Source organism: Cetorhinus maximus, chromosome 29 (genome assembly GCF_964194155.1).
Source record: "Cetorhinus maximus chromosome 29, sCetMax3.hap1.1, whole genome shotgun sequence".
Classification (NCBI taxonomy): Eukaryota; Metazoa; Chordata; class Chondrichthyes; order Lamniformes; family Cetorhinidae; genus Cetorhinus; species Cetorhinus maximus.
The window spans coordinates 14,559,439-14,574,349 of NC_135907.1; the positions used below are offsets into that span (position 1 = coordinate 14,559,439).

The 14,911-nt window shown below is 46.5% G+C and overlaps 1 protein-coding gene across 1 annotated transcript in view; it reads left to right on the forward strand.

Annotated features, from left to right (window-relative positions):
• The first annotated feature begins 12,926 nt into the window (after positions 1-12,926).
• dlgap5 (discs, large (Drosophila) homolog-associated protein 5) overlaps positions 12,927-14,911 on the forward strand; it is a 50,483-nt gene continuing 48,498 nt past the window's right edge. The window contains exon 1 of the mRNA XM_078531612.1: positions 12,927-13,247. Coding sequence (XP_078387738.1) covers positions 13,028-13,247 — 220 coding nt within the window. The 5' untranslated portion in view covers positions 12,927-13,027. The remainder of the gene's footprint in view (positions 13,248-14,911) is intronic.

Consider the following 14,911-nt stretch of genomic DNA (forward strand, 5'->3'; position numbering starts at 1 on the left):
TGCATCATACTGTACGACATGTGTGAGGAGTGGAGTCCCAGGGAGCAGAGGATTGGACTGGTGTTATGGTCACCACAGACATTACAGCTGTTTTGGCAAAGAAATAGATGGCTGCAGCAGAACTAAACACCACCCAGATGGAAAAGCCAGTTCAAAATGTTCAAATCCTAGTAAAAATCAGTAACGCTAGCACCAGTAACACTGGAGCTCCATTTTAAGGTATACAAGACCAGGTCGGACAAGTTTTACCGGTACCTTTCACTTCCAAGTTTTTCATTTTGGGGAAGAAGGCACTAGAGTCGAAGCATAAGCTGAGAACCCATAAGAAGCCTCATGCATCCCTAATTCACTAGTACTCAACTAAATCTATGTAACACAGACAGAGTTCTTTTTCTCATTATGAAGTGTACCCTTGCCTCCACTGCCACCAGCTGACTAGACAATTATTTCCCCTGAAAATAGGGGAGGTGGTGGCACAGTGGTATTGTCACTGCCCTGGTATTCCAGAGACCCAGGGTTATGCTCTAGGGACCTGGGTTCAAATCCCACCACAGCAGATAATGAAATTTCAATTCAATACATAAAATCTGGAATTAAAAGTCTGATGATGACCCAGAAGCCATTGTTGTAAAAACCCATCTGGTTCACTAATGCCCCTTTAGAGAAGGAAATCTGGTCTGGCCTATGTGTGACTCCAGACCCACAGCAATGTGGTTAACTCTTTAATGCCCTCTGAACAAGGGCAATTAGGGATGGGCAATAAATGCTGGCCTGGCCAGCGACACCCACATCCCATGAATGAATAATTTAAAAATATACATGGAGGTTTTGCAACCAAGGTTCGTCAGACTGATTCTTGGGTGGCGGGAATGAGGAGACTGGGCCTATATTCTCTAGAGTTTAGAAGAATGAGAGGTGATCTCATTGAAACATATGAAATTCTTACAGGGCTCGACAGGGTACATATATAATACACGTGAAACTCCTGCACCTTATAGTGCTCAGAATAATGAGCAAATGTGGACTCACCATAAAATTTATTATTGGGCAGCCATTTTATTCATCTACTTAACATGCAGTAAAATGATTAGCCTCCTCAGCTCCCACTTCTTCCTGAGATCTAAACGCATATCCTTTGCTACTTCTTCCTCACTCACCTGTTTCTCCTACTCTTGTCAAGCTGCATTGGAGGCCTAGGGTCTTTTACCTAGGCTTTCTCAATACACAAAAGCTCTGGGACAAAATTGATAAAGGATTGCATTATAACAGGCATATCAGAGAGATTCAGAGCCAGTGAGTCTCCTGGGCTCTGTGGGAACGTCAACTATTAATGAAAAATACATTATTTATCAGACAAAATGCTAATCCGTCAGTAGCGTATTTTGTATACAGTCTTTACAGGATAACTGACACGGTGACACAGCTGGATTATCCTTGTTAACCAGGTTCGTCAGCTATTCCCCTGGTGAAACACCAGCTTAAATATGCAGAAGTGAGGCCCATAAAAGGTCAGAGATTAAAAATGCCCAGACATTTGAATTCCACTCATAGTATAAGCTGCGGCTGACACTTAACTATCTGCCTATTTATCACAGGTAAATGGACGGATAGATAGAAAGAAAGATGAAAAGAGAGATAGATAGAGGGAGATAGAGTGATGGGTAGACAGATGATGGATGAATGTGTAACTAGGTAGCTAGACAGATAGAAAATATTGATAAAATGGGAAGAACTGGAAGTGCTGAAAACACACATCAGATTTTTCATTACCTAGAAACAGAATAGATAGATTACTGTTCTGGACATATACTTCATCAGGTCCAGAATCACTGACAGGCTGGTCATTTCCAACTTCTCCTCCTGGCTAAATAGACACTTGATGGTAAATTTGGAAAAGGGTTTTGGGTGATTTGGCTCATCCAAAAACTCTGCTGCCAGTGTTGCATCCTATACCAATCGGCACTCCTCAATGACCCACATTGACTCCCATGTCCCTCAATGGTTACTATTTACAATTGTCAACCTTCAAATGCCTGAATGGCCTCATCTCTGTCTATCTCTGGAACCTCCTCCAGCTGACAACACCATCGTGCCCAGTTAGCTCTCCATGCCTTGATGAAAGATTTGGGGTGGGAAACACTACTGCAAAGGAGGGAGAAAGGTAGACTGACTACATTCTACAAAATATGGAATGGACTGGTGGGAGTTGGTAGAAGCAAGTGTCGTCCAGCAACAACAAAACATTGAGGTAGCCATCCACACAAGCGACAAAGACCATTTGTTTCCAAGACAGCATATCAACAATCTTTCTTTCCAGGGACAATTCCACAGGGGAGCAAACTGCCAAAGGAAATAGACACAACCCCATCACTTGAAAGCTTCAAGGCCCATCTCTAGATTGTTTCCATTTACAGGTTTTTCATGATTACCCTATCAGCAGATCATGTCTGGTTCAGCTGGCACTAACCACATAAATGTTGGCGAAATACATTAGTCTGGGATGCCAACACAACCAAAGCAGAAGCCTTTGATGCAACTCACCCCAACTCCACCATTGGCTTCACTGTCTTCAACGGTTAAGGCCCCCAGTAACTGGAATTCTCTCCCTAAATCCCTTAATTTCTCTGTCCTCCTTTAAGATCTTCCATAACATGCTTTGCCCAAGTTATCGATCATCCCTGCTAATCTCTCCTTCTTTGGCTCAACATTTGCTTTTCCTCTGCAAACTGGCTTGGGACATTTTTTCGTGCTAAAGGCACTACATAAATAAATAATGGAGTCCGATATGACATATGTTGTCTTAGAAATTGGTCCACGGCGTGCCTTCTCCTTGAATGAGGATTCGAAGATTTTGACCTAGGAATGAAATTGGAATGGCAAGTTAGATCCAAATCAACAAAGTATATGATTTGGAGGGGAGCTTGGAGGTGATGGCTATCTATCTTTGCCCTGTTGTTGCCGGGAAGTGCGGTTGCAGTGCTGGCAACAGCTACGTAACCTGTTGGGATAGATTCATAGCATTTAAATCCAACAAAGCAAGGTTGTCGCTCTGCAAATGGCCTCTCGCTTTTCTTTCCGTTCTTTTAAATAGATGGTAGATTTTAAATAGATGGCAGATTTCAAACCATCAAAAAAGGCCCAAGTTGGGCCATATTCTTAACCACTGAAATCACCTTTTCATGGAAGATTTGTAAACAAGGTAGCATTGGTGTTTCAATGTCCATCTATCTATTTTTATACATTTCTTCATGAGGTGTGGATGACATTGGCACGGCCGCATTTATGGCTCATCGTTAGTTTCCCTCAGGAGGTTATGGCGGGCCTTCTCCTTGAATGAGAAATCCAAGATTTTGAAATGGCAATGGCAAGTTAGATCCAAATCAGGGAGGTATATGACTCGGAGGAGAACTTGGAGGAGGTGATGGCTATTGATCCTTACCTAACAATCCATTTTCTCCATTTGTAAGCTTTCTCCCCTGCCAGCTTTCTAAAAACATGCCTCTATTCCAATGACCTATGAAAATCTGATATAGCATACATTGTCTTAGAAATGGCTCCACGATGTGTATGTTCTTCAAGCTGCTAGGACGACTGTTATGGCAGCAGGAAATGTGCGCACAATTTAAGCAGGAAGTGAATGGCCACCATATTGGATAAGGACAAACAAAGGACATCCTTTACTCACACCTGAAGTAGGTGTTAGGCATTTTGTTTAGATCAAAAAAGTATGCTCACTGCTACATACTTAGACAGAGTTTCTCTCTGTTCTTAGACTAGCTATTAGTTGCTTTTATATCCATTGATTTCTGATTCCAGAAGAGTAGAGGGTTCAGTTAGACAAATAAATCTTTTTGCTTTTTCCTTTGCACTAGCCTGGCACACGGTGATGAATGACTTTTAAAGTACAAGTATTTAAATACCAGAAGCCGCAAAACTTAACACAGTCTATATCCCAAAAGCTATAGCACCATCTATTGGACATCTCCCTCAGCCCTGATCTATTTTCATGCCATCGCAATTTCTGCATTGGAACTGAAGATTAAACTCGTCCTTAGTTGTCACTTTGTTTCTGTTGCTATGGAGATGAACGGGAAGATCACTACATACTGCAAATGCCCCAAGTCCTCCCTCTGGCTCAGGAGCACACAGAATCAGGTATGGTGCCAATCACTCACTAGCACCTCACAGAATCATACATCCATCATGTCAGTCCCAGCTCTTTCAAAGAACTATCCAATTAGTCCCACTCCCCTGCTCTTTCCCTATGGCCTGGCAAATATTTATTTTTCAATTCCCTCTTGAAAGTTGAATGTGCTTCCGTTGACCTTTCGCGCGGTGCATTCCAAATTGTCATAACTAACTGTGTAAGTTAAAAATTCTCCTTAGAATGGTCACAGCACAGATGGAGACCATTCAGCCTGTTGTGTCTGTGCCGGCTCTCTGCAAAAGCAATTATTTCTCACTTCAGGAGAAGATGTGGTATGTTAAGATGCTCCTGGCTTTTGTTTGAACTCCATTGCCTCTTCTACCAACACCTTTTAATTTACTTTGCTTTCTTTTCCTCATGGCAGTGACCCACATTGAGTATATTTCAAACCATTGGACAACAATCAAGTATTTTTTAATTCATTAGTGGGATGTGGGTGTCACTGGCTAGGCCAGCATTTATTGCCCATCCCTAATTGCCCCTTGTTTGCTCAGAGGGCATTTTTAAGAGTCAATCACATTGCTGTGGGTCTGGAGTCACATGTAGGTCAGACCAGGTAAGGACAGCAGATTTCCTTCCCTAAAGGGCATTAGTGAACCAAATGGGTTTTTATGACAATCAACAATGGTTTCATGGTCATCATTAGACTTTTAATTCCAGATATTCAAATTCCACCATCAGCCATGGTGGGATTCAAACCCAGGTCCCCAGAGCATTACCCTGGGTCTCTGGATTACCAGTCCAATGACAATACCACTATGCCACCACATTCATCAATTTTTCTGCCTTCCAGCCCAATATCATTGAGTCTACATTGTATGAACTCCACTAACCTCACCCAAGAGTTCATGCTTCATATGGAAGGCTGTACAGAGGGTTCAATAGGATGTCTAAACCCAGCCTAGTACTGTACTGCATCCACCCAAACCCCACCCACATACACCAGCCGGAGTTACTGGAATAAGAGCAGAAGCCTTGATAATTCTTTCTCTACTTCAAGGATCAGACACAGCAACCACACAAGGTGATACATTTACCCACTGTGTCATTTTACTAGTCACAAGATTCTGTATAAAAGTAGGGGCTAAAAAGGCAGACATGGTTGTGCCTGTTGAAACTGAAGTTGTACCAGATGAAATCGAGTGATTTAAAAGAATCAATAGCTCCCTGTAAACCTGCTGTTAAAATTAATGCTTCGGCAGATGATGTGTCCAAAGGATCAGAAACTCAAGTCTGCTGATTTAAACATGACATTGGAGCAACAGACTGGAAACAGAGCTAATGGCAGTCGGAAATGAACTGAAGCTGTCTGAATTAAAAATACAGGGAAAACATGGCCAAGGGGTGACAAAGCAGATAGTAGCTTTCCACTAAGCTAAGGGTGAAACAAAGGAAAGGAGGGCGCTTTGAAAAAGAATGGCACAGCTGTAGCCAAAACTGACACCAAGGAGCTGCAAGGAAGGATTTTGTGTCCTAGAATGTGAATTAAAACTTCAAAATTATAAAGCGGTTGTTCCTGTTCGAAATGAATGGGGCAAAGCTCAAACTGAATGGGAGAAAGAAAAGCGAAAAGGAATTAAGAGAAGTTGTGAACTGACTGAAAAGGAGTATCAAACATTTTTGGATGGACATCGGCAAAACCTTAACAAAGTTCTTAAAGCAGCTGAAGAGGATTTTACTTGACAGGAAAATGAACCGCTTGCACAAAGGAGGCAGTGTTGAACCTGCATTTCCTGGAAATGAGTCAAAGTTTCCTGGGAAAGGGTTAAATGGAAGAGCATTCAGAGTGTATAAAATCCAATCTGTAAATTCTAACATGCTGAACACAAAAAAGAAAACCATCTCTCCTCGCATTCAAATCAAATTCAAAATCTCTTATCTCTGGCCATGGAGGCAATTTAAGTTCTGGAATTCTGGAATGAATTAGTATGAGTGAGAGTGTGCGAATCATTAGAGAGCTTTTCTCTTTTCCCTAGGTCATAATGCTACTGTTACTCATAATAGTTGCATGAATGTAAAACAGCCACAACAGTCCATCTAAAGGAATGAAAATGTTGACTGCTGTGGAGGGAAGAATCATAGCATCTTTTAGCACAGAAGGAGGCCATTCAACCCATCCGACCTGTTCTTTCCCCGTTGTCCTGCAAGATTTCCACCCCCCCCCCTCCTTCAACCATTTCCCTTCTTTGGAAGCTACTATTGAATCTGCTTCCACAACCCTTTCAGGCAATGCATTTCAGACCAAAACAAGTCACTGCGTAAAAGTTATTCCCCTCATCTCTCCTCTGGTTCTTTTGCCACTCATCTTAAATCTGTTTCTTCTAGTTACCAACCTGCTGCCAAAGGAAGGAGTTTCTCCATATTTACACCTTCAAAACCCTTCAGAGTTTTGAACACTTCTATTAGATCACTCCTTATAACGACCTGCTTATTTTTTCTTTATTCTTTCATGGCAAGTGGACATCCCTGACAAGGCCAGCATTTGTTGCCCATCCCTAATTGCCCCCAAACTGAGAGGCTTGCTCGGCCATTGCAGAGAGCAGTTAAGAGTCAACCACGTTGCTGTGGGTCTGGAGTCACATGTAAACCAGACCAGATAAGGACGGCAAGTTTCCTTCTCAAAAGGACATTAGTGAACCAGATGGATTTTAAAACAATCAAAGATAGTTGCATGGTCACCATTACTGAGACTAGCTTCATATTCCAAATTTTTAATTGAATTTAGATCCCATCAACTTTCATGGTGGAATTTAAACCCATATCCTCAAAGGATTAGCCCGGGCTGTTGGATTATTAGCCCAAGTGACATTACCACTACGCTACTGTCTCCCTCTGGGGAGACCATCAGTCACGGTTTCTCCTTATATAATCTATCCATACCTTTCAGAATTTTGAACTGATATCTCCCTTCACCTTCTCTAGACAGTGGACAACAATCCCATTTCCTTAGTTTATCCACATCTTGAAAGCCCGTTCTACAGAAGGGCAGCAAGATGAAAGAGATGTGACCTTCAGCCCGACCTTGCTCCTGGCAGGGGGGTAGCAGTGGAAGTGGAAAGGTGAGGGAAACACTTTCCACTACAATGCTCCAAGCTCATGTCAACTCCACGATGTTGAACACAAGAAATAGGAGCAGGAGTAGACCACAGGGCCCATCGAGCCTGTGCCAGCATTCGATATGATCATGGCTGATCTTGGGCTTCAACTCCATGGGGAGAAGTTTCTCCCCGTCGGGCGGGCTGGGCGGGAGCAGGAAGGCGCGCAGCTGATCGCCGCCCACGATCGGCTGGGCGTTGCCATTTTACGTGGGCGGGCCAATTAAGGTCCGCCCAGCATGACGCGCACCTGGAAGCGCTCAGCGCTCCCTGTGCGGGCAGGGGGAGGAGGGAGAGTCAGGGCCTGCGCTCTTTTCGCACACGCGCACGAAAGAGAGCAGAAATCTCCCTGAGGCACGGAGCTGCTTCGGGGAGATTATTTTGCTTATGAAAAATTGAAATAAAGGGAAAAAAAAACATTCAGGCATGTCCCCTCACGTGACAGTGTCACATGAGCTGGGACATGTCAATGCATTTTATTGAACATTTTTACTACATTTATAAACCCTTCATGAAACCTCATCCCGCCTGTGAATGAGGTTCCATGAAAAATGCGAAGGCCGCCTGGGCTCTTCGTCTGCCCGCCAACCTTAAGGTTGAACGGGCAGCCCTGTTAATTCTTTCAATTACGATTTAAATGGCCGTAATAGGCCTTTGACAATTCGGCGGACGCGCAGTTGACTCCGGTCCGCATCCGCCAAACTGAAGATCGGAATGACCCGCGGTGAGGGTCGGATCGCACACCCGAATTCACCGCACATCGTTTAACGTGTCGGCAAGCGGGGCCCGCCTCCGCACACCAACCAGACGACTCAGGCCCATGTTCCTTGTTTCTAGTCCCCATCAATAACGGATGGAAAATGAAGGGCTGTGGGGGATGTGCAGTTCCCCACTCCCTGCAAATCTGAGGTTAATTAAGAATCATTCATATGGAACTGAATCAAATCCATATGGACATCAAGGCACGTCACATTATAGTCCATTTAAGTTGCCATTCAGGAACATAGGAATTGCTAGATGATAAAAGTCTTAACTAGTTCATTTTCTACCATCCTGGCAGTCACATGATGCAATGATTTTTGAATTGTTAACCAATCATAGCAATCAATCTCTAACAATGAGTGTGAAATGAGGACAACTTCCAGTGATGCAGCACTTTGAGAACCGGTGGTCCAAAGTCACCTGTTCTTCACAAGTATTTACCACACGTCATGTTCAAATTTCTCGAGCATTGCATCCCAAAATTCTATTTTCTGGGGGGGAAAAAAATCTACCTATATGAATGAAACAACACAGATTTTTGGTGCTAAAAAATGGTTTCCATCGCCGTATGTATTCTCTTTGATTGTGTTTCCAGTATCATTACAGATAGTAACCAGTACAATTCCTCCCATGGCTTTATGTTTTAAAGAATGTTCAAGCATTTTGTTCCACAACGCCAAAATTTATGCTCCATGAACAAGACTGCTCATTTTGCTGCCAACCCAACCTCTTGTGTAACTATTCTCAGAGATCCACATCTTCCAGCCTGCAGCTCATTGCCATCCCCAACCATTGTGTTAGAGCTATTGGCCCTTGCAATCAGCAAAATCCTAACAGGGTGTGGCTTTAGCAGAACTGAAGGAACTACCAGTTGGGGATAATAATGCTTCTCCGTTACCTCAGGACCCTTGTATTCAGACTCGCCTTAATGATCCTAAGCGTTGACACTACTGCGGCCTGGATGTTAGAAAGACTCAGAAATGAAACCTGAGGTAAAATGGGAGAAAGTTTTTAAAAAAATGAACTTCACTGTATCAAAAACAATGATAGAAAACCTCCGCTTCTAAGATTTGAGTTTTCTTTCTCACAAGTAAGGCAATAGCACCATCTGCTGTATGGCAAATATAGTGACCTCCAGTCTTCACATCCAAACACATGAAGGATAGAACTTGCATTTATATGGTGCTTTTTGGATTTCCACGGGTTCCCTAAAATCTCTGAATCTGGGTCTTTGCTTGGAGTAACTGTAGGCTAAGCATGGCGATGCAGATGACACCTCCTTCTTCTGAGTTTTCCCATGTGGTGCTCAAATCACAGGGCACCCCCACAAATCGGGCAGTGGCATCTGCACCAGGGCACCCCTGCCCCGTGGGGAGGAGGGTATGCGAGGAGTTCAGTAGGAGTAGCTCAAAGGTACTTCGAGACAGAACAATCCTGAAGATAAAAGTTTGCACTTTCACCCCCAAACCCTCTCCTGCCCCATATTACCTTCAACAACTTATACTCATATAGTAAGTAGTATGTCATAAATGATCAGCTGTCCTTTTTTACTAACAGGCAGCTTGATGTTCATTCTTGATCATGCGCAACTTAGAATTATCAGAAAGCAAAGCATGATTTTCTTTTAAAAATTTTAAAAATAAAGTTCAGGATTAAGATCATCAGGTTTTAAGTTACAGCCCAAAAGGAACATGAGAGAAGCAGACTTGTTGCTGTCATACAGCAGGTTGTGGTTCATGTAGTAAAACATCCCAAGATGCTTCACAGGAGCGTTATCAAACAAGATTTGTCACCAGACAAGATTGTAGGCAAATGGCCAAAAGTTTGGTCAAAGAGCGAGGTTTTAAGGGACGTCTTAAAGAATGAAAGCAAGGTCGAGAGGCACAGAGGTTCAGGGAGAAACTTTCGGAGCTTGAGGCAGCTGAAGGCACAGCCGCCAATGGTGGAGCTGCTTAAAAGGGCAGAGTTAGAGCAGGTAGATCCCAGAGGGTTGTAGTGCAGGAGAAGGTTACAGAGATAGAGGGGACTTTACCATTGCTGTTCAAAAGCAGTCAGATGCCCCAGAGCCAACAGATTCCTCACACCTGCAACTAGACTACTTCCAAACCTCATTCCAGCAGAAGGATTGGCCAAGGTGCAGGTCTTGCCAGGAACCCACCAATGTAATGTACTGCTCCCATCACAGGCATAGTGCGCTTCCAGTAGGTTAGGATTACATAGGATATAGGGCACAGAAACAGGCCATTCGGCCCAACCAGTCCATGCTGGTGTTCAAACTCCATTCAATCCTACTCCCATCTAAATCTATAGTTGTAGCCATCTATTCCCTTCTCCCTCATATGCTTGCCTAGCTTCCCTTTAAATACATCTATACTGTTTACTTCAACCATGCCCTGTAGTAGTGAGTTCCACATTCTCACAGCTGTCTGGGTGAAGAAGTTTCTTCTGAATTCCTTATGGGCATCTTGGTGACTATCTTATATTGATGGCCTTTATTTCTGCTCTTCCCCACAAGAAAATTCTCCCTGTTTCAATCAAAACCTTTCATGATTTTAAAATCCTCTATTAAGTCACCCTTCCACTTTCTTATTTGAGGAGAGAAGAGACCCAGTCTGTCAATCCTTCCATGGTACCCACACATTTCTGTTATCATCCTTTGAAATCTTCTCTGCATGCTCTCCAGTGCCTCTATATCCTTTTTTCATAATACAGCAACCAAAAATGCATGCAGTATTCTAAGTGTGGTCTCTCCAAGGCTCAATACAAGTTTAGCATAGCTTGCCTACTTTTCAGTCCTAAGCTGTTGGGCAACATTTAGTGATTGATGTATCTGAGATCCCTTTGTTCCTCTACTCCACCTAGACTTGCACCTTCCAAGTAATAAATGACCCCCTGTTCTTCCTACCAAAATGTGCTACCTCACAATTATCTGTGTTGAACTTCATTTGCCAATTATTTGCCCATTTTGTAAGTTTATTAATATCCTCCTGTAATTTGCTGCAGACCTGCTCAATATTGACTACCTCCGGTAGGATTGTCAGGCAACTGCCAAGAGCTCAATGTGGCTCGGAGAGGAAAAGCAACACTTACAGTCCAGGCTATTGGAATGGACTGCCGGCATTGTGGTGGAAGTGAGAAACCATGCAATCATTTAAGAAATAACTAGGTGCAGTAATGAAGTGTTCTTGATGAATGAACGAAGATTACTGAATGACCTTCCTCACCAGTAAGCATCTTTTAATCTTGCAAAATGCAGCAGCAAGAGCCCTCAACCTGTAATGAGATGACTGGTCAATCAAGCTTCTTTCAGTGATATTAGATTGGTGGAGAGATATTGCTCAGGCCACCCTGAGGCGAATTTGGTATCAGCCTTTGCTCAATATTGGCACGTTCATCCCAAATTCAGAAATGTTGTGTGTTCCAGCCTCACTCTGGAGGCTCGAGTGCATAATCCAGGTCGACACACCGGTGCAATACTGAGGGAGTACTGCATTGTCAGAGGTGCTGTCTTCCAGGCGGGCTTTAAAACAACGCCATCATCTGCTCTCTGAGGTAAATGTAAAAGTTCCCGTCATATCATTTAAAGAAGAGCAGAGGAGATTTCCTAAACAACCAGGGTGACCAACTCTTACGAAAATAAATAAGAAACACTTTGACAGTGGGACTAGGTGGGAGGTGCTGGTGACCAATTGAGTAGAGAGGGGTAGTGGGGTGGTGTTGCTGTTGACCATAAAGTGGGGGGGGAGGGGGAAGCTGTTAAGAGAAGGGGGGTTTCTTGTGATCATAAGTGCGGGAGAAAGGAGCAGATTAGAGCAACTTACAACTTATCTTGTGGAGTCAAAAACATCATCACCTCCCTGCTGGTCAACTCGCAGATTGGCAGTCCTGCTCAAATCGCACACCTGAGACTCCCAGGCTCAGCCTCCCACAGGCTGTCCTGGAAATACGGGACGAGGGACGTGTCCTTTAAGGGTTAGCGTTGAGTCCAGTATGGACTCTTCATCTGTCTCAGCTCTGAAGAAGAGTCACGGGGGGCGCGAAACGTTAATTCTATCTCTCTCTCTCTCCACAGATTCTGCCGAGCTCTTCCAGCGCTTTATGTTTTTATTTCGGGTCTCCATGGAGCCAACGCAGTATTTTGCTTTTGTTTTAAGCGCGGGGCAGTCAAAACGAGGGACAATCCCTTCAAACATGGGGATAGTCGGTCACCCTGCAGGAGGCTGACAGACCAGCTGGACAACGCTTAGTCCAACTGGACAAACTGCCACTGGACAGACTTGCCCCAGTCTCAATCAAGAGGAGAGCAAGTGTCCAAATGTAAGGGCCAGAAATAATAATTCAAACATTATTTAAGTCTCATTTAAGAGAAAAGGAAAACCTATAAACCATAATGCTGGTCTCTTGTGTATCCCAGGCTCTCATTTCTTGTGGTGCCAGGGGACATGGAGCCCAGTCTTCACTTCAAATCTACCGCCTTGAATTCAGCCAATCAGAGCCGCCGTTTCATGCGCCTTTGGGAGATGGCCATCGCGCGTTTAAGTTTTTCCTTCTCACGTACCTGCTTCAAATGCACCAATGGGGATTGACGTTTGGTGAGGGGTGGGATACGATTGGACGTGGCGTCGCACGTTCCTGGCGTCCGATTCACCAATGGGGATCGACGTTTAGGGCGCCGGTGTCGGTGGGGGTGGGGGTGGGCGGTGGGAGACGATTGGACGTCGCGTGGACGTTCTTTACGCCCTGGCGTCTCGTTAACCAATCATAATTGGGATTCAACCCGAGTGGGCGGTGCTACGTTCGGGTCCAACCAATCAAAAGGGCTAACTAATAAATATTTAAAAGCGGCCGCTGATCCAATCAGCGGTCAGGCGGATTATTTTGAATTTTTAACGCTCTCGGCTGGAAGTTTCTAGAGCGGCGGCGGTTGAAGTGTCAGCTTTTCATTCCTGATCATACCGCGGTCATGGAGGCCGGAGCCAGCCGCTTCAGTGAGCGCTACAAGGCGACGGCGGGCTTGAGTGTGGAGGCGCTGCGGGTGAAACAGGCCCGGAGCCGCTCCCGCTCGCAGAAGGAGAACCGGGACCGGCAGTTGAGGAAGAGCCGCCGCCTCGAGGCGCCGCCCCTGAGCCTGGGGCTCGCCGCCGGCGAGCAGCACGGAGAGGCCGCGGATCCGGGGCACCCCAGTGAGTGACTGGGCCCAACGCGGAGGGAGATTGGGTGGGAGGGGGGGAGGGAGATTGGGTGGGAGGGGGGGAGGGAGATTGGGTGGGAGGGGGGGAGGGAGATTGGGTGGATGGGGGGGAGGGAGATTGGGTGGGAGGGGGGGAGGGAGATTGGGTGGGAGGGGGGGAGGGAGATTGGGTGGGAGGGGGGGAGGGAGATTGGGTGGGAGGGGGGGAGGGAGATTGGGTGGGAGGGGGGGAGGGAGATGGGTGGGGTGGGTGGGGGGAGAGGAGAGGGAGATGGGTGGGGTGGGGGGAGGGAGAGGAGAGGGAGATGGGTGGGGTGGGGGGAGGGAGAGGAGAGGGAGATGGGTGGGGTGGGGGGAGGGAGAGGAGAGGGAGATGGGTGGGGTGGGGGGAGGGAGAGGAGAGGGAGATGGGTGGGGTGGGGGGAGGGAGAGGAGAGGGAGATGGGTGGGGTGGGGGGAGGGAGAGGAGAGGGAGATGGGTGGGGTGGGGGGAGGGAGAGGAGAGGGAGATGGGTGGGGTGGGGGGAGGGAGAGGAGAGGGAGATGGGTGGGGTGGGGGGAGGGAGAGGAGATGGAGATGGGTGGGGTGGGGGGAGGGAGAGGAGAGGGAGATGGGTGGGGTGGGGGGAGGGAGAGGAGATGGGTGGGGGGAGGGAGAGGAGATGGGAGAGGAGAGGGAGATGGGTGGGGTGGGGGGAGGGAGAGGAGATGGGAGAGGAGAGGGAGATGGGTGGGGTGGGGGGAGGGAGAGGAGAGGGAGATGGGTGGGGGGGGAGGGAGAGGAGAGGGAGATGGGTGGGGTGGGGAGGGAGAGGAGAGGGAGATGGGTGGGGGGGGGAGGGAGAGGAGAGGGAGATGGGTGGGGGGGGAGGGAGAGGAGAGGGAGATGGGTGGGGGGGAAGGGAGAGGAGATGGGTGGGGGGGGAAGGGAGAGGAGAGGGAGATGGGTGGGGGGGGAAGGGAGAGGAGAGGGAGATGGGTAGGGGGGGAAGGGAGAGGAGAGGGAGATGGGTGGGGGGGGAAGGGAGAGGAGAGGGAGATGGGTGGGGGGGGAAGGGAGAGGAGAGGGAGATGGGTGGGGGGGGAAGGGAGAGGAGAGGGAGATGGGTGGGGGGGGAAGGGAGAGGAGAGGGAGATGGGTGGGGGGGGAAGGGAGAGGAGAGGGAGATGGGTGGGGGGGGGGAAGGGAGAGGAGAGGGAGATGGGTGGGGGGGGAAGGGAGAGGAGAGGGAGATGGGTGGGGGGGGGGAAGGGAGAGGAGAGGGAGATGGGTGGGGGGGGGGGAAGGGAGAGGAGAGGGAGATGGGTGTGTTTTTTTTTGAAAAAATACTTTATTCATAAAATATCTGGAAGAACATTACAAAACATTTCTAAAGGGCCATCACAAAAGGTGCAAGCAGATTCAACTTTTATACATGGATCACGAGATCAAAACAATCAATGAATATTACAATCATTTCCATAGGTCATTATAGACAGTCAGACAGTGCAATGGTATTGGAGTTATCAACATCATGTTGCACTCTGAGGTGCTTCAATACAATTATAATACACTTCACTGCCTACATTCATTGTGAGCCGTACATCCCGAGGGGTCTATACAATTTGTATCCCCTCAGTGCACTATGGCAGAAAGGTCTTACACGGCGACCTTTC